We start from the raw sequence: 22823 nt of genomic DNA, 5'->3' as shown, positions 1-22823 counted from the left end.
GTATTTGAATGAAACAATTCTAAGGAAACAATCCTAAATTAAAATACGCTTATGAGGGTTTAAACCACAGATTTGAACTTGTGTTATAATGGATTTACAGCAGTATGTATATATTTGAAGTAACTCTCTTGTCTCTGTGGAGATTTACATAACTATAACTTTCATCAGAACCTCACTTTCCCGTTGCACATTCACTTCAATCAATTTGTATGAAAAATTTATTTGACCTATTTTAATAACTTTACTATCCTAAATCATATCTAAATACATGGGTATATAAACATTCACAAATAAAACCTATGAAATTGATTCCCCTGTGACATTATCAACATTTTCAGTGTTGCTATTATTTCGGCTTATAAAATACCAGTTTGGATAAGCAGCCTTGACCTAATATATGATATGGAGTTTGGTGAAGCAGTGATACACTAGAGATGTCACTAAGCTCATTCCAACTACAACATAAACCCTGCTCTTGAAAGCATTGTGGTAACTTCCATTACACTAAAAGCTATCGATTAGAAACGCTTCCCTGGAAGAAAGCAGGGACTCATAAACTCATGCTGTGCCAATGATTCACACTGAGAGCTCAATGAGAGTTACAGATGCCAAAGAGTAGCAGAGCACAAAAGCCATGAAAATCAAGAAGGAATCCAGGTCTTATCCAACCTGTACAAATTAAAGCTTTCTATCCATCTGAATGTATTCTAGAGAAAATCCAACTATATGTCATAAGAACCATTCCTGTCCAACTTTTCCATGAAGTTTATTCTTTACTAGAACTTTACTTGCTTTGATTAATTAAATTATATGCTGTTTATCAGACTATGTGTTAATGAAGATAGGAAAAGCACACTTTCTGTTTTTATGAAGATGTCCTATGCTTCTTACACAATTTGATTGCAATGTTTGTTAGGATACATCTTTGACACACCATTTAGATACTTGTAAATGTCATTGATGCAAGATGTAAGAGAGTGATAACAGCAAAGCTTTTTTAAAGGTTATGCCAATACTCTAACCAGAAGGCAGTGCATATTAAAAAAAAATGGCCCGCTACAGAAAACTGTGATAACTCACTAATAATGCAGACTGGATGAAAAATGATAGCTGTCAATATTGAATGTTAGGAGGTACATACAAAGGGATAAAAGAAAAAGACTTGAGATCTTCTTGATACTCTAAACTACTTTGGGAGACAAGTGCTTTTCTGGAGGGAGGGTTGGTTTGTTCTAACAGAAGTAAAATGTCATGTCTGCTCTTCATGCATTACAAACATGTTCTGGGAAGTGCTGTTTGAAATACCTTTTTTTTTCTGAAAAGTAAATGATTTACCAGCATTAGACATTCTTCATATCAGACCAGTTTGGAATAAGTATACATTTCTTAAAGTGAAAAGGCATTTTTTATAAGCTATAAAAATCAGAATGAATTAATGTACCAAGCATGTTTTAGCTTGCTGTATAGAGTCTTTGCAAATGAAATTATCTGAGTTATGTTGTTAGTGGCTTTTGCACAATTCTTTTATGAATATATTTTGAAACAATCTATAATTACAGAACAGTGTTTCCTTGAAATATTTTTTAAACAAAAAAACACACAACACTTTCAAAATACTATTAATTGATACTTTTTTCAGTTCTCATAAGCATCTTCATATGTATTAGTCTTTGTTTTGTGGAGTTGTAAGGAGACTTTTCCTGATGTTCAGTGTTGTCTGTTTCTGTCCTTTAACATGATATAACATTATGGATTAGTTCTGTGTTAGTAAAGTAAAAACTTTCCCATGCTCAGTGTGAAGATAGCTCCTGTTCTGGTTTCTGTATAGTTGGATCGTAGCACGTCATTTATCGTTCACTATGGTGGTTGTATTCATTACATTTATACACACTGCACATTGAATAAGGTATTATTATTCCTGTCTGGTTTTTTTTTTTTCTGGATGGTTTGTTTGATATCTTTACTATTAAATGAGAGATCTATAGATATAAATGAATGTGCAGATGCATGTGTAGTCTATGTATTCAATATATACACAGATACACCCTGTAGGCAAAAAATTCATTTTCTGTCTTAGGAAATAGTTAGTTGCTTAGGTTGCTTTATTATGCTGAATTGTTCAATGAAAAAATATGCAAGAAATATTTGTGGGTTGTTCAGGAGTTCTGTTAGTTTGATTAAGCACAGGTAATATGATACATAATCTTTGCTTTCATGATTATAATTTCTTTGAATTGCCTAATGGTGTAAATATTCAACTGGGAGAAATTTTATTTTGGGTGTAGAAGTAGTTTTTCCACTTTGGAAACCTCAGAGATCTTCCTCCTCAACATGAAGAAAAACTGGGAGGCATGTGATTTGTGTGCTCATTTTAACAGTAGACCAACAATCAAACAAGATTTCTGTTATTCACTAAAATTTACCCTGAAGGGAAGGATTTTCTTTGTAGAACAGTTTTCTTACTCTATTATTAAAATTATATTTTAAAAATATAAGAAATATTATCTTACACCATGTTTAAGACATATCCACAAAACAATGCTATCCAAGAAATAAATTCAGAATACTTTTTAAAGGATATATTTTTTTCGATATTACTCAACTAATACTATTTATATATAATAATAATGTAGTAATATATAATAATATTTATGTCTCCTCAGCTATTATCTTTCACATCTCTACATTTAGATGTTCTCATTAATTTACTTCTAGACCTCCTTCTGACTCTTAGTCCCATCAAAGGTCATTACAGTATTCCTTATTGTCACATTAATATACACTAAACAGTAATGTGCTATGGAGGCAACTTTTAGGGAGGAATTATTATAATTGATTCTGATAAAGTTTTATACAGAAATAGTTCTTTACAAAAGAATCTTAACCTGCTTTTACTTGATGCTAAACTCTGTCATTCTAACCAATTTTCCAGCTGTAGAAGAGCCAGCAACAGAAAAAATGCTTTACTGCTCTTTCATTAGCAACATACTACAATGCTGATGTATTATGATAAATAAACTACTGTCATAAGGTAACTGTACAAAAAATAATTTCAGCACAGTCTGTAGTGAAGGCAATGTAGGTTTAGCAGAAAAAATTGTAAAAAGAGTAAAGATTAGCATCAGAATGTGTATACAAGTCATTTCTAAGAAACAAAGGTAATAAGGAACATTTGAAAACCTGTGGATATTGATTAACATGTTAGGAAGAGAAGATGATCTTGGTTTGGATTCAGTTTATAGACATGCCCAAACTGTGACTCTCTTGAGACATCTTCTGCCACTAGAAATTTTAACCGTGCAGTGCTGAGATAGAAACAATCACAGACGAAAACTTAATGTAGCATAGCCTAGTTGTATAGCCATACAATTAGAGTTTTAAGGAAGCATGTCAAGTACAGTATCTCCTTGTCAGAAGCTGCCTTTTTCGCCATTTTTAACTAGTGCCTGTGGTTTTTTGACATCCCTTAATAGCCTTAGAAAAGTTACAAAATATATATATTTATGCAAAGGAAATAACTGGGTAGCCAATTCATATCAAAGGGATTAATGAAAATCAAGAATTGTTCTAAAGCAGATATCTGATTGTAATATGTGCAAGTACTCTGTACACATGGCATTCAATCTAGTCATTCAGGTGCCTACAAAAAGATATATGGTTGCTCCATTCATGTGAAACCAATGGAGGAAAACAAAAATGTATTGAATCTTACTCCAGCTAAGGAGGACCACATTTTAAATGGAGAAATGTTGATTATTCTTTTATTCTAAAAATTTTTGTAGTTAGTATCATTATCTATAGTTACTAATTAATCAGAGTAACATTCAGTGTTACCATTGAGATGAGTGTACACTAGTAGAGGAGAAAACTAAGTCCAGTTGTTAATTAATATAAGAACATATATATTTTTTCACATACAGTCATAGATAGCTGAGATTAACTCCTAATTCAAATCAATTAAAACCTCCATTTCAACATTCTGGCTTTCTAGAATACAGCTCCACTTACATCAGTGGAATTTCCCATTTAAACTAGCAGAAAGTTTGTCCTGTACCATTTAAAAGGTTTCCAAAGAGCAATTCAGCTCAGTCCACAGCTAGAAGATGAACCTTAGTAGCAGCCAAGAAAATGTTTGGTGACTAGTTAAAGAACAATGCAACAAAGCGATTTTGAATATTGTAACTATATTTTTTATTGTGTACAGTGCTTTTTCTACATTTTCAACTACTAATTCTGACTAACATTTCATCCCAGCTTATCAATATTAAGAAATATTGGCTAAAAACAATATCCTTCTCAAGAATCGAAAAGAATAGCTCATTACCAAGTGAAATACTTAGATTTACATTGTGTTTCATTTTTCTGCTTATATCTGAAGAATAAAGCATTTTAAGAAATACTCTTAAAACATTGGGGGAGGGGCTATTTCTTTGACTTGCCTACATTTAGGCAGATGACGTATTTCTCCTTTCATTTTCTCAATTACTAAAAATATTAAAATCAATTATTAAAAAAACATTATCCTTATCACCTTTGATTCCTGGTTGTGGTTACTACAGCCATGGTACTGATGCAGGCATATCGGCCCCAGCAATTCATGTAACTTCCTTTACAGCACTGGCATATTGCAACCTGGTCTGAAGTTTAGTATATCTGAGAGTAGCCAGACCCACTGTAGAAAGAAAGAATAGAATTTAATGAGGCCAAAGTCAAATTTCTTGGGATTGTAATATAATTAAAAAGAGTCATTTTCACATCTACATCATGATCTCTCCCCTGAGTCAGTACAAGTTTATTTAGAAATATGCTACAATTACTAAAAGAAGAGGACAAGTAACTTTTGAAAAGAGTGGGTGCTAGAAAGCAGTTCAGAAAATGAGATGTAGGTGTCAAAGGTGGGCCTATTTATCAACTATGGTGACTCCAAAAATGCACCAGTCTATTCAGATATGCAATACCTGAAAAGATGTAACAATAAAATAACCATAGATTAATAGCATTAAACTAAACTAAAACAGCATTGGAAAATTTCACTTTTGATACACTCATGTTGGTAAAAGATAGAAAAGTGATAAAACTTCGTAAGAATCAAAAAACACAAAAAGATATCATCTCAGAAAGAGTACTGATTTAATTATATCTTGTTGATTTTGATTCTGTTTATGTCTTTTGTAGACAACTCGAGAGGGGATTAGAAAATATTACAGTGTGTAGAAGTAAATTGTGGGTGGAGGCAGGTGGAAGTACTTTCCCATTGGGAGCAATAGTAATGGTTTGTCTGAATGATTTTTTTCACCCATTGAATTTGAATTCTTCATGGGAAACTTATTTCTGAGTGAGCTTTTTGGCTGTGCAAAGGATGCAGCGATTGGTTCTGAGAAAACAATTTATCTGAACACTTTTGTGTTTAACAGGGTGTCAAAGTATTTGCTACTGCTTATGATCTGTTTCTGCTCTCACTTCACTAGATAAAATTCATGAATTCATCTTATGGCCCAAATGGACTGTTCTGATAACATGAACTTGATCTCCTGAATGGCAAAAATCAGAACTTCTTCCAATGATTCCTGCATGTAGCCCAGAAGCATCTGATTGATATAGTTTATTTTAGATAAAGGCTCAGTCATGACATTAAGACTTCAAGAAAGCATTTCCCAGTATTCCCAATGCTTAATTTCTCTTTATTGGCAATCTGCCTCTTATTTTCAGTTTGAACTTTTCTGACTCTCAGTCCAACCATTTGTCTGGTTAAAAGAACTTAAATATCAGGAATCTTTCTCCCTAGATTGGTAATTATAGCCTGGGATCAAGATACCTCTTAAGCTCCCTTTTGATATATTCAATAGATTGAGAACCTTAGGACTCTCATTGTAAGACATGGTTGCTGAGGTTTTTTAGGTTCTTACTGCCACGAATGACTGTGGGAACAGTTTTTTTCTGAAACACCTTTCATTTTTCACGTCTTTTTAAAAGTATGAGCACTGAAACTAAACACAGTATTGGTTTTAGTTATGCCACAAAAAATAATGCCATTTTCTATTTCTGTTCATTATTTCTTTGCTTATGTATCCAAGACTTGTACTGGCTCCCTCCCTGCATCACGCTAGGAGCTCAGCTACAGTTGCTTAACTAAAATTATCTTGTAGTTATTTCATTGTCAGTGCACCTGAGATACAGAGCACTGTCCGGAAATGATGGCCTCATCTAGAGTAACTTCACTGAAGTTAGTAAAATTTACAGAGGTGTACTGAGTTTGAGCTAATTGCTTTCTCTTGTACAGAACTGGCTAAAGTGTCCAATTGTATCCTAATGATTCTCATTTGGCAGAGAGACTCTTCCCCATTTTTCTTGTGAGGACAGGTCATTTATGTTTCTGGTGGTGACACACTCTTCTTCTGAGGCTGTTGAAGGGCTCTTCACAGAGATGGAGATAGAAAATGGAGCTAGAACAGAACCAAATTCCTGTTACTCTGAAAGTTCCCCCTTAAACAAAAAAAATCAATACAAACGCTATTATTTTATATTTCCACTCAGTGAACTGGATCGGTCCAGCATGGAAATCCTGTGAGATCCAAAGTTGCTTGGAGTCTATGTGAGGCTCTTCATTGAATTCAGACCTAATAGAGCTGTGCTATCAAACGTATGGAAATACAGAAACTCCTCAACCCTTTTCTCTTGTTTCTGAGGGATTTGCACATTCTGTGGATGGATCCCAAATTCTGTTCCACAAGGCCCAGCTGTAGAAAATGTTGCTTCCCTATTTATTCAATGCCAAAGCAGAAGGCTCAAACAGAATCAGAGTTCTGTTTTAGGTATCTTTGTAATACATTTCTAATTAATCATAATTACAGGCAATAATTACAATCAATATTCACAGTGTTTTTCAAAAGTTTTGCAAAATATGCAAATAATCCTAATGGATTTGTCAGATAAACAGCACTTGAAATGACCTGTGCTGTTAGCCACAGCTTTCAAATGTGTTGTTTTAGTTCATCGTTATTAAGACTATGATTGTTCATACTTTATGAAACTTCATGTTTTAGTATGCTTTCCAAATATTTACTTTTGAATCAGATGTTAAGTAAAACAATTTTTCTAATGATTTAAGCAACTGATGAGGCAGGCTAAGTTACACCGTCGAAGACATTCTGAATTCAGTCCTGCAGAAGAAGCTGCCTCTTGAAATGGCATTTTCCAATACAGTATTTTTCAACAGATAAATTTATAGAGGAGTATACATATGCATTGTTCTTTGGAAAAAAAAAAGTCTTAAATTTCTAGCCATTATTTTTATTGCAAAACAACTGCAGGAAAGCAAGCTTTATTTTAGGCTACTTTCCCACTGAATATCTTATGAAATTTAATAAACTACATCTGTGGTATATTATACTCTTCTTTCTTACCAAATGTGGTTCTGAACTATAATTCTGATGAGGAAAAAATACTAATTCTAATATGCTATTTCTAAAATGCTATTTCTGTCACTTTAAAATACTAATGCACTGTTTCATCTGTTTATCATGACTATACTGTTCTTATATAATTGTCAGAACAAATATTATGCTCTGTGCATGGCCAAAGTGTAAATAGTCTAGCAGAATTAAAAATGTAATAGTAGGAAAAGCACAAGACATAAACAGTCATTTTTTTATTTTTAGTTAAGGTTTCCATGATGGTTTACATCACCAAATCTTAAAAATATTCTTAAATTAATAAACATGTCCTGCAAAAACATGATTCCCATTTTTATATCACTGAAACAGTGTAATAGGCTAAAATAATTAGAGTTGGTTGGGCTTTCACTGCAAATAATATGGAGCAGATTCTGCTTTCAGCTCAGTAGGGACAGCCTGGGATAATTCATCCAAAGATAATAAGCCAGATTCCCAGCCTGTGTGAGTTGTATGGTTCTGCTGATTTCAACAGTGTCATGCCAGATTATATCAACTGAGTATTGGCTCGATGTTTGAAGTCAACAGATTACACCAGTAGAACTGAGAACAGACTTTGGCTAAAGGAATTAGGTCATAAATACAGAAATTAGCAGTGTAATTTTGCATCATTGTTGGTGGGAGGGAAGGTCTAGGAAATAAACATTTGCAATGGATGAAGGCCTGTCTAGTTCTTAAAGCGAGGAGCTATGCGTAACATGAAAATACAGGATTTTTCACATTCAGTGGGTGTCAGAGCTACCTCAGTAACTGCCCAGTTGGCCGGTCACTGGTGGAGGCTGTAGGCCACCGTATTCCCCTTCTGTTGCCTTGATGGTCCCTTTCAGCCCCTCTTCTCATACACAGTTTGTGCATTGGCGAAGATGACTAGGATGAGTCTAAGAGCAGTGCTGCTCAAAAGCATTTAACATATGGGAGACGATACTTTGGGAGACTTAAGCCTCCCTTTCCGCTGACACCAATGGAGCTACTCTGTAGACAGTGAGGTCCTCCAGCGTAGATGAATGTAAATTCTGACTGTGGGTGGCTAAATCATCATGCCTGACAGGAATATGAAATTACAGCTTTACTCTCCTCTGCTTACATAAATTTTACACCAGTGTAACTCTAATGACATAAATACAGTTACTCCTGATTTAAACTCCTGATTTAAAGTGAAGAAACGTTTGTTCCCCATAAACTGCAAACTTATGACATTGATAGTATATATGGCTTTCAAAGAAGTTCCAATTTTTTAATTTTTTTTTGAGTGGCTTGAGTAAGATCAAAATAAAAAAAGAACAGAGTTAAAATTTGGGTCTCCAGCTTCCTGGTCTACACCTAGAACAACAGACCATGCCAAGACAATGGGAATCAGGAAAGTCAAAGTGTTGGTCATATGGAAATATAACACACATCACAGAAACATTCTTTAATTTAATTACTCCGTTGAAAGCAAATCTAACATAAAAATCTTGCAAAGCACCATAATAGTTTAAAGAAACTTAATTAAACTTTTTTTCAGATTGTAAAACTGTTTAGCTATTAATATGAACAACTGTTAGGTACACTTAGGATTGCTGAAATTAGACAATACATGTGGAGCAATGAATTTTCATTGCTGTTTACTAGTGTAGAGGAATTTGGCTGTATATACACTGTTTTATTCACGGAGCAGTAATTCAACACTTTCCACCCAATTTTATTTAATTAGAAATGTTTTGACAGTTTAATTTATTATCACTTAGAAAGTTTAATCAATCAAATATTTTGGGAAAGCTCCTCAGCTGACGTAAATCTTTGTGGTGACAGAGCCGTGATAGAAAACGAAGTGTGCTGAGCCCTGTAACCAGGCAGGCTTAACCATGTAGCACTGCCCTTGCCTTTGGTTTCTGAACTCTGACTTTCTCACATCATGAGCACCGCAAGTGGCCTTTTAGCAAGTTTGTTCATTGATTTTAAGTAATCATAAGTTAAGCTAAATATGGCTAACAAAAATAATGTTATTGCAATATTGGTATTGCAATGTACCAATATTACAATAATCAATACTATGTAAAGGAAGTTGTAGTACAATTGAAATAGCTAATGTATTTTTCATTCAGTTTTGGGTTTAAAGAAAGGAAATTGCACTTAAAGGAAGAAGGTCTTCCAGAAAAGTGTAGCTATAACTAGCTATTTCTAATAACCCAAATATCACTGTAGTTTACCATGAATATAGAGCATAGTATCGTTATCCTGTGGAACTGCGTGTTTTTCATTTTATTAGTGAATCTTATTTGATTTGTTGATCTTCAGGGGTTCAGTATACTCCTTTTCATATTAACTTTTTTTCTTTTCAGCCTCGTATTTTCCTAAATGCATGAAACGTAGTATGTAACCACTGTACTTGCATAACAGGCTAAAACTACTGGCAGTGAATTCTTAGACATTTAAATTGAAAGTATGTATGTGAAAAAGGTGTTTACAATATCTTAAGCTGAATAACTTGTCAGGTCTGTCCTGTGAGTATTACAACTAAGAACTGAGAAACTTAAAGCCCTAAATTCATTGTTCACTGCAGTTATTATTTTTGAAGTGGCAAACTCTTCAAATTATTTATCTGAGAACTCTCTAATTATGATGAGATCTTTCAGTGGTTTGTGACATTAATTTACAAGGCTTATCATTATGAAAACTGAAACATTCTGGCTTAAGAGAGATTATTGAGCCCAATTCTGTGCAACTCATTTCATTTGCTCCTGGTTTGCGACAGAGAAAAATTAGTTTAAACTCACATTGCTTAACAGTCACATAAAAATGTATTTGCATATAAGAAAACTTCATGGCAAATGAACTGTAGTGACAGAATTGGGCTGCAATTTACAGTTCCTTCTCAGTCCTCACTCTCCAGGAAGTGTTTGCAGATGCTGCACAAGCTGCAGGAAGAAAGATCCTAAGCAGTCAGACTGTCGTACTTTTGCCCTTCCAAGCCCTCCCCCATTTCTTTATTATTTTTGCACAGTCCATCTCCTTAACTTCCATGTTGTCCTTCTTTTGTTATTTTACCTTTCCCATTTTATCTCCCCTGAGATATCTTTGTACTCTCTCCTATGCTCTCCTCAGTCAAAATCGTGATGGGCAACCTACTCCCTCAAAATCACCTGCTCAGTGGAGGAGCTGAGGAATATATAGACTCACATGAATTCCAGGACACTGGGCCCGTTTATTAAATTTAAATTCTCTCCTCCTGCTTATTAGCTGAGGCTCAGTCCTGAGACCTCTCTCACTGTGTGGGATTTGGGGAAACCTTCTTCTTTCCTGTGCCCCCTACTGATGTGGGGCTGGGATAAAGGGCCAAATTATTGCTTGTTGAAAACAGCCTTTACTTAGGCAAAATTCCCTTTGATCTCATCCAGGGCCAGAATCTATGTCTGAGGTTGCTGTATTTTATTGACTGTACCAGGCAGAAAATCAACTGCTTTTTATGATACACAAGTTTCTGATGCTGACAAACACTGTGGGACTTGATCCCAGTTCTGCCCAGTTTAAGTGGCAGTTTTTCCACATTTGATTATGAAATTTGACCCACTGACTAGGATGAGATACTTGCCTCAGTAATAAGTGCGGGATCAGTCATGCTGCCTGTTTTAACATTTTCACAGCATGTTCTACAACTTAAGTTACCTGGTTCAAACTGCTTAAAATTGGTTGCTTCATACAGGTCATTAAGGAAAATTCAGAATGGGAAAGTGGAAGAAAATGAGCTTAGATTTCCTATCACAAATAACCATGGTTTTTAAATATTTAGTTATAAAAGTCTTATGAGAAGACCTTCTGCTTAATGAATGCTAATAATTGAGCTTACAAAGAACTGCAGCAAATCCCGTACAATTTTTGCACTTTGGAAACAGTATTGTTTTGTTTCGTATCACGTAAATTTTGTTAAATAGAGGAAACACTGCTTCCCTGGTGCTTTTGTTTTCCCCTCTGGATTGTAGCAATGGAGCACTTGCATGTTGTGTTTGATGCCTTGCATGATGAAGACATGCAATGGCAAGTTCCAGTCTGCATGCTGCTTAATGAATGTTTTCCTTTTCTCTCCTTCCCTGTTATGTGCTTACAGAAGACAACTATGTGGAAGGTGGGTGCTTTCTACGTTCTTTTCCTAAGCTCTTGTTTTTCCCTTCTGTTTAGTGTTTTTCTTCCCTTCCACTTAGTGTTATAAAGGTACGCATATCATTCAGTACGGTAAGTTGCATTTTTTTTACCCATAAAAGTTTACAAGTTATTAAATCAGTGTGATTTTTTTTTCATACAGAACAGAAGCAAAGGCTGATTTTGATCTTGGCCATATTGGTGTAGGTTGAGAATATCTCCATTGAAGCAATGCAATTTATACTCGTATCTAACATCACTCCTCAAAATCATCCTGGAGATTTGCAGAAGGACTGATTTCTTCTCATGTTCTGTATGAAAAACACTCCAAGAAAATGTTTGTTTCATCAGTGTGGAGCATAATCTCTCCTCATAAGAATGTAATGCATGTTAAATACCTATACTTTAATACCTTAGGGAAATCTTCTCTCTTTAATACTACAGCTCTTGCTTACTGTATTATCCTTTTCAGCATAAAGGTTTAGGAAAAAAAGTTTATTTGTCAAACTTTTCAACATAGTGCATTCTGCCTTTTCAACATTGGAAAAGAAGAGGCATGTGATTTTAATATAATGTTGGAATGTAATTAAGTCCATTTAAAGAAAGTAAGGCACAGGGCAGTGGAAACTAAAGCACAATGCCATCTAGCCTGAATATTGGTAAGTATGTCTATCAGCTGCTAAAATGTGCTTGTGTGCAAATGTATGATAGTTGTAAAAGTATAAAATATTGTTCATAGATCACTTGTTGTGGGGAATCAATACTGTCTTTTTGTTTATAAGCCAAAAGGTGCAGGTGCTTTTTTACGTATGTGTGCCTTCAGAATTCTCTCTGGGCTGAATCTTTCCATACTGGATGAACCACTGCCTCTTTCAGAAATGCCTCTTTTTAAACTGCAGATATTACATTCATTTCATTTTTTGAAATACTTTTTAAATTACTCTTAAATCAAGGACTTTGCAAGTTACCTCACAGGCAAAGTGGCGGCCCTGGCACAGATGTGGCGCTGGGGTCCTGCGCTGAGCCCCTGCCTGCTCAGCTGCAGGTTTCTTAAAAATCCTGGAAGGGTTTTACCTCTCTACGCTACCACATTCAAGGGCAAAGAGAGGTGCTCAGATTTATCACATACACGATGCGGGGAATTTTATAAAAGCATATGATGCCCATAGAAGAGACAAAATTGAAACAAATCCCATGCTTTAATTGTGTGCACTCTTACAGGCATAAATAACAATACAATTTCCCTTTTATTGTGAAAGTAAAAATGTATTCAGCAACACTGGCATAGGAATTCTATCGGAAAACATGAAAGCCTGGAAATAAGTATCTACTTTATCTTTGATCTGTGCATAAAACTCTTACTGGTGTCAGTATGAGATTCAAATGTGAATTAGGATCCGTATAACTATAAAAGGAGATACAATTTCATTTCACGTATTTATTTATGCACAGTAGTACAAGGCCTGAATAACAGTTAAGCCAGACTTTACCTTAATCTAATTCTTAAAGCTGCAACCTTAAATTTATTCCAACATAGGTTTGGATGTTTGCACACAAATTAAAGTTGCTGTACATGAAAGCAAAAAATGTGTATTCAAATCAGAATTTGGAAACTGAGCTATGATTTTTCATCCTTGATTTCTGTGATATCTGAGCACCTCCCTAAGTTAGGTTACGTAAGAAAACAGAAGGATTTAGTATTCACACAGTTTAAATTACATATATTGCTGGTATGAAAAGGCTACATTTTATTCATTTGATTAAAACTGTGGTAGGGTTGAACACGTTCACCACAGGTTTGCCATGTTTTAAATTTTTTTTAGCCTGTGCTCTGCATGGAACTTACGCAACAAATTATGAAAATATTCTGTCTATCATATCCACTTCCCCTGTCCCATTCTGTGCCCCTTAACTTCGTCCTTTTAATGCTAAGTTTATATAGAGATGGAATGATCACACATGCATACAAGAGGTATTCCTACTAAATCTTTAATTCCTAATTCACAAAGAAAAGGCCTCTATCATTTTGCCTATAAATTAATGGTGCACAAATGACTATTTTTAATGTATGGCATGCCTATACACGGCTCTCTATTTAAAGCTGGAATTTTCTATGAGTGTTTATTGTGGTATTCTCTATTATGAGCAGACTATCATTTTGAAAATCTAGCAGTGATTACTATCATGGTAGATTTATGTGCATCATTTTAACCACTTTGCAGATTGTACAGGTTCAGTAATAGTAATGCTTGGCTTCATACATAGATTGCAAAAAGATAAAATAAGGTAAGTATCATTATGTTCGTTTAGAAATAAGTATATGTAACCTTACTGCTTCACGAATAAAGTAATATAGAGAATCAAACAAAATACACTGTCTTGAGGACAAGTATAGTACAAAATTTTTAAATTGATAGATGTTTGGTTTGAGCAGTATGTTCTTTTTACATTTACTTGACTTCCTTTTTTAGTTGAACAGTACTGTAAGTGACTCTTAAAATTCAAGTGGTTTCTATGATGTTTTCAAGAGGCTCCTCTGCCATTTATGTTTTTCCAAATTGTATAAGAATCCTGTATTTATGACTGGCCAATCTCACATATCGTTTTAGCAAAAATAGAAGCTATCAGGGCAGTGGTAATGTCCTGAAACTAGGCTTTCTTGTTTAGGTCCTTAACTATGGAGGTTGTATTTAAGTGCAAGTTAGTAAGAGATTATCTTCTTTATTCTCCCCTAGGAGACATGACGGAGCTTTTCTTTGCATCTTGTAAGAGCAGTCAGAGCTCACATAAATAGTGGTAGCTGCTAAAAAGCCATAATTCTATTAAAGAAAGGAGTGTTATAACCTTTGACCCATTTTGTTTTCTTCTCTATTGAATACAGTTAAGGCCATTTCAGAAGTCCGAGATTTCGTATTCTAGTTGCCAATACAGTGAAAAAGAAAAATTTATATAATCAGGTAAAGAGACTAATATTTTCAGGCCGTGCAGCAAGAGATTCAAGCAGTGAAGTTCAGCATTAGAAGACTGAAGTGTGGCTACAGGACCTTATGCTTCACATTTTCAGTGAGTTTCAGCTGCAGCATCGCTGGTGCAGCAAGAACACATGTGAACCTGTTTCTGCTCTCTTTCCCCAGCTAACTGCAGCACAACTGTGTGATATTTCCCAGTAATGTTTACGTGGGCAGCTCCTCAGGATCATGCTCTGCTTTCCTTCACTTTGGTGTAAGCCGCAGGTAACTGCACCAGCTGAAGTGCACTTCATCTGAAAACAGAAGCTATTTTACAGGAGATGGGGCACATCAGGTCTTTTAGTTTGACAACAGATCTGAAAAGGGTGACATTAAAAGCACTAATTCAGGAAACCCATTGTTAGGCTACTTGAAACATCACTTAAGATTTTGAACTGATATGACATGAATCCTTTAAGACTGATTGCAGTCAGGAATATCTTCTTTGAACTCTCCCAAGTACTATGAGTCATTTGTGCACCTAATTTTCTTTGTGAATTAGAAATTGCAGGAACTCTCTAGGAAGTCTGCTTTCCAAGAAAGAACAGGATATTTTATTGCACACCTTCTTTGTGTGAATTAACTTTAATAAATCACAAATAAGATATTAAAGTATCATTCTCTGTAGTCGCTGGAGAAGAGGAGCACGTATTTACAACATGAATAATTGATAACTTCTAAAGTGGGTCCTACAAACAGCTAAATTCAACAGGAATAAGTCTGTTTTTTAAACACGATGTAAAATGTGAAAAAGCTTCACAGTTCTAGAAAAATGTTCCCCCTGCATAAAATTATCCTCAGGGAGAATGTAAGTATCATTTTGTTATCATGCATTAAAAAGCTGAATATTTTTGGTTGAAGATTAATGAAATTTGGCCCTGATTGAGTAATTGTCGTTATGGACATCTGCTGTGAAATGTCACTACAGGTATGGGTCTATACTGGTATGATTAGATTTGATCTCAAAATGCATATATAAAGCAAAATCTTTTTCTCACAGATCTATGAAGTAGCCTCAGAAGCTGTCACTTAAATTTTCTTTATTGCTATTTATTTTATATTGCATATATAATAATTTGCCTTCTCTGGAACAAATTCATTCTGTTCTCATGTGTTTCACACAAATAAGGAGACATCCCTTGCATTATCATTTCAACGTGACAAATAAATTTTATTTAATTACCTGAAATGCTCATTTTTTATGAGGGGAAAAAGATCAGACCCAGCCCATTTTTCAGGTTTACACTTCTCCAGGTTTTTAATGTCATTTAACAACTAGAGGACAGGAAGTCCTCCCAGCAAAGTGTTCAAAGCAATATAATCAAAATACAATAAAGACAGATGGAATATTAAAGGAATTGGTTGGATTTGAAAGCATTTTATTATTTTCTGTCATTCCAACTATTACACAGAATAAATACACAATAAAACAGCACCCAGTGTTTGAATTGCAGTTTTATTACTCGTAGCCCAAAGCATTCCAACCAGTGGTTGAAAAATGCTCTTTGACTTCCCTCTGTGATACAGACATCTCATAGGAAACAGATGCCTGTCACAAAACATTTTTGTCACTGTGACAACACCACCTTCCCGTGCTCCCTTGTTCATTGCTGACTGTGCTCTTGTTTCCCTTCAAGGTCTGGCGCACCTGATGATGGGCGACCAAGGTATGGGCTCTGTTCCTTTTCCACTCTGCTTTCATTGTTTCTTCTTGTTCTGTAGCTGCTTTGAATCCATCACTGCAAATGATGGGCAAATGCTTGAAAGCTGTCTTTGGCTGCAAATAAACACATGGTTTTACTCACATCTTTCTTATTTCATTATATATATTTTTGTTTGCTCCTTAAGCTTGTGTTCTTCCTGCCTCCTCAACTTCCCCTTTCGCAATATAATAACTGAAAAGAGGTGAGAGAAATGAAAAGGTGATTAAGAAAATTTTACGTATTTATCAGAAAATACAATTATGGGTGAATGTGTAAAAGACAAACGAAGCACAAGAGCACTCTTCAGATAGTTCCTGAAAGAAGATACTCAGCTTGTCCCATTGTACACAGTGAAGAGTCCATTTACATTAATGCATGGCTGATTGGAAACCTGCAGAAAGCACCTGCTCCTGGCTTCTGGAATGCTGAGAATACAGTTTTGCAACCTAATGAAATCAGTGATTTTTCTTCTCTTAACCCATTGTTCATGTTACTTTTTGTGTCACTCTTTCTTATCTAAGCATGGGTTACTTCTATGTTTCTCTGCATGTACATGGAAAAAAAATAAACTAAATCCCTAATATGACACTGATTGCATCTCCATTTGTCTCCAGACACTTAACCTTATACTTTGTCTCTTTTCATGTTCAGATATTATTGCATTTACATATACTCATGACTCTTACTGTTGTTTCTCTCCTCTTCTTTATTCTCTTTTTGTCTGGAAATGCTTTCTTCATGGAACCATTTCACCAAATCCATAGGTAAAAGTAAAGGTATTACATGATTTTCTTTATTTTGAAATGCCATCAATATAATTTAATGTATGTCTAAGTAATGCAAATAAATGTAAAGCTTTTTTGCACTGATAGTGTGAGGTAGGTATATTTTTAAAGTAAATATTTCATGGATATCAAGGTAAGGAAAAGTATCCTAAAATACAGGTTGACTTTTTTTAAAGTCTGTCTCCTGTTTGGGTGAGAGATGTAAAGATTGGTACATGGCAGTGATAAAGGAGGCTACAGTTGTAGAAAGCATTCAGGATGAAATAACAACCACATTTTGAGGTATGCACTTTTCTGCTCTCAAAGAGTTGTAGTCTAAACCGTCAGGCACAGAAATAAGCATGATGTTGCTCAGCAGCGACTCTATGGAGATAATCTGTCCAGGGCCAGTCCAGAGCTTGATGTAAGTTTTCAATCTGAATAGCACTGACTTCAGGAAGTCTCTGCTTTCAGCTGATCACATCTGCCCTAAGATTTCCCTTGTAAATTAATCACTTGGATTATATCTGAGACAAGAACTGGACAGAGGAACGAGGAAGAATGAACATCAAAGAGAAGTGTGGGTTTTATTTCAGATTTTTTTATTCTTTTTTTGTTTCTTTGTGTGAAGAATACCAGCTATGTTTACTTTTTTACTCCATTTGGTAAGTCTGGAGAAAATACATGCATTAGGGATAAGACTTTTCCTGTTTAAATAAACACCAGATTTTGCTACGGGCATACTCATTCACAGATTTCATATATGTACATTTTTATTATAAGAAGTTGCTCATTAAATCTGTGTTATGAAAGATCAATAATACAGTTCTGTTCGTCCGAAGCATTTGTCAGGGTGTGTCTACTCTTGGTGTTGATCAGAAAGCCAATCTGTATGGTAGTACTCTACTAGCTAGGTAAACTAGAAACAAACTTCTCATGTTCCTTGGCATCTTGGCTGCTTTAGTGCTTCAGAACCTCCAAAGTGGCTGTGATTCAAGTCTATAATTACAAGCCTGTAGTGTCTCCTTCCTCTCCGTGCCAGACATTCTGGAGAGACTGTGTACCTGGTTATGCCTGGGATAATATTTAAAGGGGTTTGAGAGTTCTAGAGCTGTACATTTTCTAGTTTAGGAAAAGTTTTAAGTGAGTAGAATAAAAAAAAAAAGGTCTAATTATGTGTTTCATGGGACTGTTTTATCTGTTGGTTGGTTGGTCTTTGTTGTGTTTTTCATTACAATACCTTGTAACTGACTTTCCTTACTCAGATGGTAGATGTCTTGGGTGGAGTCACCTTAAAATGACACTTTATAGTAATTGAACATACACATCATTTTTTACTGTTCTCAAGGAAAAACTTTTCTAGGCTATTCTATACACAGGATGCGTTATGTAATATATACAGCCCTGAAGACTTTTTGTGTAAAAGGATACGCATATGAAAACGTGACTATTATGAGCATATATTAAAACTTGTAGTTGATATGCAAAGCAGATTTTAGGAAAACAAAAAACTTGCAATTCTTGTGCTATGGTTAGACATTTATATTTTAAAAGATTTTGCAATTATATTCACAAAAAAATGACCTTGGATATACTAGCTACATTTAATATTTAATGATGTGCAATATGACATAACTAAAACACGAGACACCAGTTACCTAAGTCTATAATTATTCATTTGACTACATTCTTCTTTTCACATTTTAATCTTTTATTTTATTTGTCTTCTTTGTATGAGAATACTGAGTATATTGCTATGTTTTGATAATCACAACGATATTTTTTCTGCAAATATAAAGTTGTATGTTTGTTCAAATGGATGGAAAGGATTTAGATGTGTACAAACATCAGTTGCCTATAACAAAAACTATCCCTCCATATTGGACCATATCCTCAACCAGGGCAAAAATGGCATCATTTTATTGTCTGTTGAAGCTACAGTAATTCCCATTATTGAAACATGGGACTTTGAAACAGCTGTGATAACATGCATTCATAATACATGATGGAAATCAAAGAAGGGACAAAAGAAAGCTCAGTGTTGAATTCATTTGCAACTATTTCAGTCTTTCAGTATAATTTCAATTACTTTAGTGGTAGTTAAGGTCAATGACAAAAATCAAAGTACCTTCAGAATTAAATGCCTCAAAGACAGGATGGGGACAGGGCAGGGACTTGGTGTTGATAGAGGAAGGAAAGGTTAAGTAGCCTCTCCAAGCTGGCAAGCAATAAAGAATCTGTACAATCTCACTGGATGTACCTGCCATTTTATAATTTAAGTTGCAAATGTAGCTTGGGATACTGTGGATGAATTCCCAAGAAAGTTTTTTAATATTGAAGTATATCAAAATTAGTGAGGTAATTATGTAATCATAATCATAATCATTTCCACCTATAGGCCTTACCTCATCAAAAGTTTAAGACCTCTCAGATCACAGAATCGCAAAATAGTTGGGCTTGGAAGGGACCTCTGGAGATCATCTGGTTCAACACCCATGTTCAGGCAGGATCACCTAGGTCACCAGGGTCCAGCAGGTTGCCCAGGACCATGTCCAGTTGAGGTTTAAATATCTCCAAGAATAGAGACTCCACAACCTTTCTGGGCAACCCGTTCTAGTGTTCAATTGTTTTGTGAGGAATAGTAATAAAACTAAGATAACATGGCAACTAATGTAAAATACTCCATTTCTTCATTTTTCCCCTAAACATTCCTCTCCTCCTTTTCGTTTTCTTCTGATGAGCAATGGAAGGGGCTTATAATTCAGTTACTACAGTAAAAAATGACACCTATGACTTCCTTTTTATACTGCAGTTCTCTTAAGCTTATGCATATTTTTACCTATAGTTTGCTTCTATGTAAATATCCTACTATTGGCTATCTATCTTACTCATTCTACACCTAACCAGTATGTTCATAGGCCTGTTCTATTGCTTTAGAGATTAAATATAGCTTTAAATTGTGTGTTAGTCATTCTAGTCCATAAGAAACTATTACATGATATCTAGCTGAGCAATAAATGTTTCTGCCAAAAGACTGATAGTACAGCTGCAATTTATTATAGTAGATTACAGTGTTTTGATGTGTTGGTATTTGGTATTCTGCATATAAATGCTAAAGAAAGACTTCAGAATGTCAATATTTGTGTCAACTTCCTGGCCAATGGAGGGCAATTTTCACTTTGCAGAAACTTTTTATTGTACAGTATCTGTAAAACCAAAGCAATTCCATTGGCTCTTCATAAGAGCAGAATTTGGTTGATTATCACTCACATAACTCAGTTGAAAGCTTGAACAATAAGGCAGTGGAAAATTAAAATAATTTTAATAAATCCTTAAACAATCATGAATATTAAAATGGTATGGCATAGCTAAGTGATTATTACGGTTCATGGTGTAGTGTTTTTTTTCATGCAATATAAATAGCACCTTGCACCAAGAACTTCCTCTCACACCAAATTATGTGAAATTTTGTCATTAACTTCAATATAACCACAAGTTGGCCTTATTGTGATGCCTTGAATTTTTGTTGTGTTTTCAAAGAACTAAAATAGCTTTGGCCTCTTATGCTCACTAAACTTCCTGGGATTTTTTTAAAGCCTATCCCAATCTCTTTTTGTGTGTGATGCTCCACAGTGGGTCTCAAAGCCGTGCATCTCTCTGGTCTCCAGCCATCCTTGGCCTGAGCTATCCATAGTCCAGAAGTCATGCAAAAGCACTGGCACAACAGTGAGCTCTGGCAGGGCTTATTATTTTGGGCTCAGTGCCATGTTAACATAGACTCAGTTACATGACTTCTCAGCTGCAGCCTGGCTAGGACAAAACATAGACTTGAGTGCTTTCTTGACTCTGTACTTGTTCATACAGTTATATATTCCAGGTGATGGCAATTTATTTGAAAGGCTCACTTCTAGAACTGAATGAACAGAGTTAATTTAGGAGTTTTATACAAAATGAGGTTGCCAAAAGCTTGGGTAACTGAAATTCTTTGTAAGTGATGTTATAGCAGAACTATGAATAACCTACGTTCCCCAGCTCAATCTCATAGTTGCTTCTACTGATGAAAAAGAACAAATCAATAAGGTTTAAAAATTTATCCTTGAATCTACTTAAATATCTTTTGGGGCCCACACATTCTGACAGTATTGTATAATTTACAAGATGATCAGCATAAGACTTTTAAGGATATTCTATGTTAAGCTTACCTGAAAAAAATCTTAGTGAGAATTAGCTTTTTAAATATATTGAGGAACTTTTAAATGTAAAGTTCTTCAAAATGTTCCAAAACCAGTAAATACATATCATATCTATTCTATAGTGACAAAGTTCTTCTTAGAGGTATTCATAATTATAGTTAAATAGTGGCTGGTGATCACAAAAGATAATTATGTGTTTAATTCATGCACTTACGCATATACATATATGTTCCAATACATATTTATCTTCCTATCTTTAGATTTAATGGCTAATCTCTTAAAATTTTCTTTCAGTATCAGAATGAAATATACTTTAAATGTTTTAATCACAAGGGTAAAATATTTATGTATTTAAAAATTGTGTTGCATTAAAACAAATAATTTACTTGCACTTTAGCGGGTGATATCTAGCAAGCCTACATTATGGCATTTGGAGCTGCAGATTCATCTCTGTGTTGAAATGTGATCAGTTAATGTTCCCTAAGGAGAAAAATGCAGCAGAAAATGACCATTGAAGAAGGTTCTCTCTAGAGTACATGGCTCAGAAGAAATCAATCAACATCAGGACCAGAAATGCAAATTCTGTCTTGAGACACAAATGCCCAAACTTATATCTGAGATAGCTGAGTCATGATCAGCAGTATGAAGAGAAATTTTAAGGACCTGCTGTAAATATAAAAAAAAAGCTATATGGAAAAAGCTATATGAAAAAGGGGGAACACGTTTATTTTAAAAATGTTATTTTTCTGGAATAAGTCAGCATATGATAATGTCCAAGTCATGCCATGAGTTCTAGCACCCTTTCATCAACAAAATAAAATGTTTATCGTATTTTAAATCACTCTAATGTCAGGCAAAAGCATCCTTTTTATATGTGTGTTCATATATATGTAAGAACACATGTGCACGCGCACACACACATACACATATATATATATTCTAGGACTCCTGTGGGTTCATACTTGAAAAGGAGGCAATATAAATGTGGGACTAAAAGGGATTTTATGACAAAAATTGTTTTATTTGTGACAATGTAGATTTTTGCTGGGTCTAAAGCATCTGGAGTAAGATACAAATACATATTCCAGATTTTGGCTTCCTCAACACACTGGGCTCCAGTTATGAACAAACATTTTACCAGGAGAGGAGTACACTAGCGAACGAGCTTTTCAAAAAAATATAAAAGCTCTTTCAAGAAGGCGGCTATATATTGCAGGCCAAAAAGTAGGAGGGGATTTGCTGAGGATGGGAAAGAGAAAAGTTGTCACTGTGAAGAGGTAAAAAATCTGACTGAGCAGGTAAGCAATGAAGAAATAAGACAACTAGGCATTTCTTGTTTAAAGCAGCAAAGTCATATGTTTTTTTAATTATTAGACTTTTTGTATTACGTTAGCAAATAAGAATTAAAAGCTGCAGCAATCTGTATCTTTTTCATATAGATAAGTTCTGTATGAATTTCATAAAAATTTCATATGCATTTCCAATGAAATAGGAATTTCACACAGGCATATTCCTTGGCTATTCTGTAGAATATCCTGGAACATTCTGTACCAGGCTCCTTTATTCCTTCTTTAATATCTGATGACAT

General features: G+C 34.8%; 1 protein-coding gene across 1 annotated transcript in view; it reads left to right on the top strand.

Moving 5' to 3' along the window:
• NRXN1 (neurexin 1) overlaps positions 1-22823 on the top strand; it is a 723763-nt gene that overhangs the window by 56503 nt on the left and 644437 nt on the right. The window contains exons 2-4 of the mRNA XM_067292993.1: positions 11536-11553; positions 16213-16242; positions 17043-17054. Coding sequence (XP_067149094.1) covers positions 11536-11553; positions 16213-16242; positions 17043-17054 — 60 coding nt within the window. The remainder of the gene's footprint in view (positions 1-11535; positions 11554-16212; positions 16243-17042; positions 17055-22823) is intronic.

The sequence above is a fragment of the Apteryx mantelli genome, chromosome 3 (assembly GCF_036417845.1).
Source record: "Apteryx mantelli isolate bAptMan1 chromosome 3, bAptMan1.hap1, whole genome shotgun sequence".
NCBI classification, from domain to species: domain Eukaryota; kingdom Metazoa; phylum Chordata; class Aves; order Apterygiformes; family Apterygidae; genus Apteryx; species Apteryx mantelli.
This window is presented reverse-complemented; position numbering and strand designations above follow the sequence as displayed.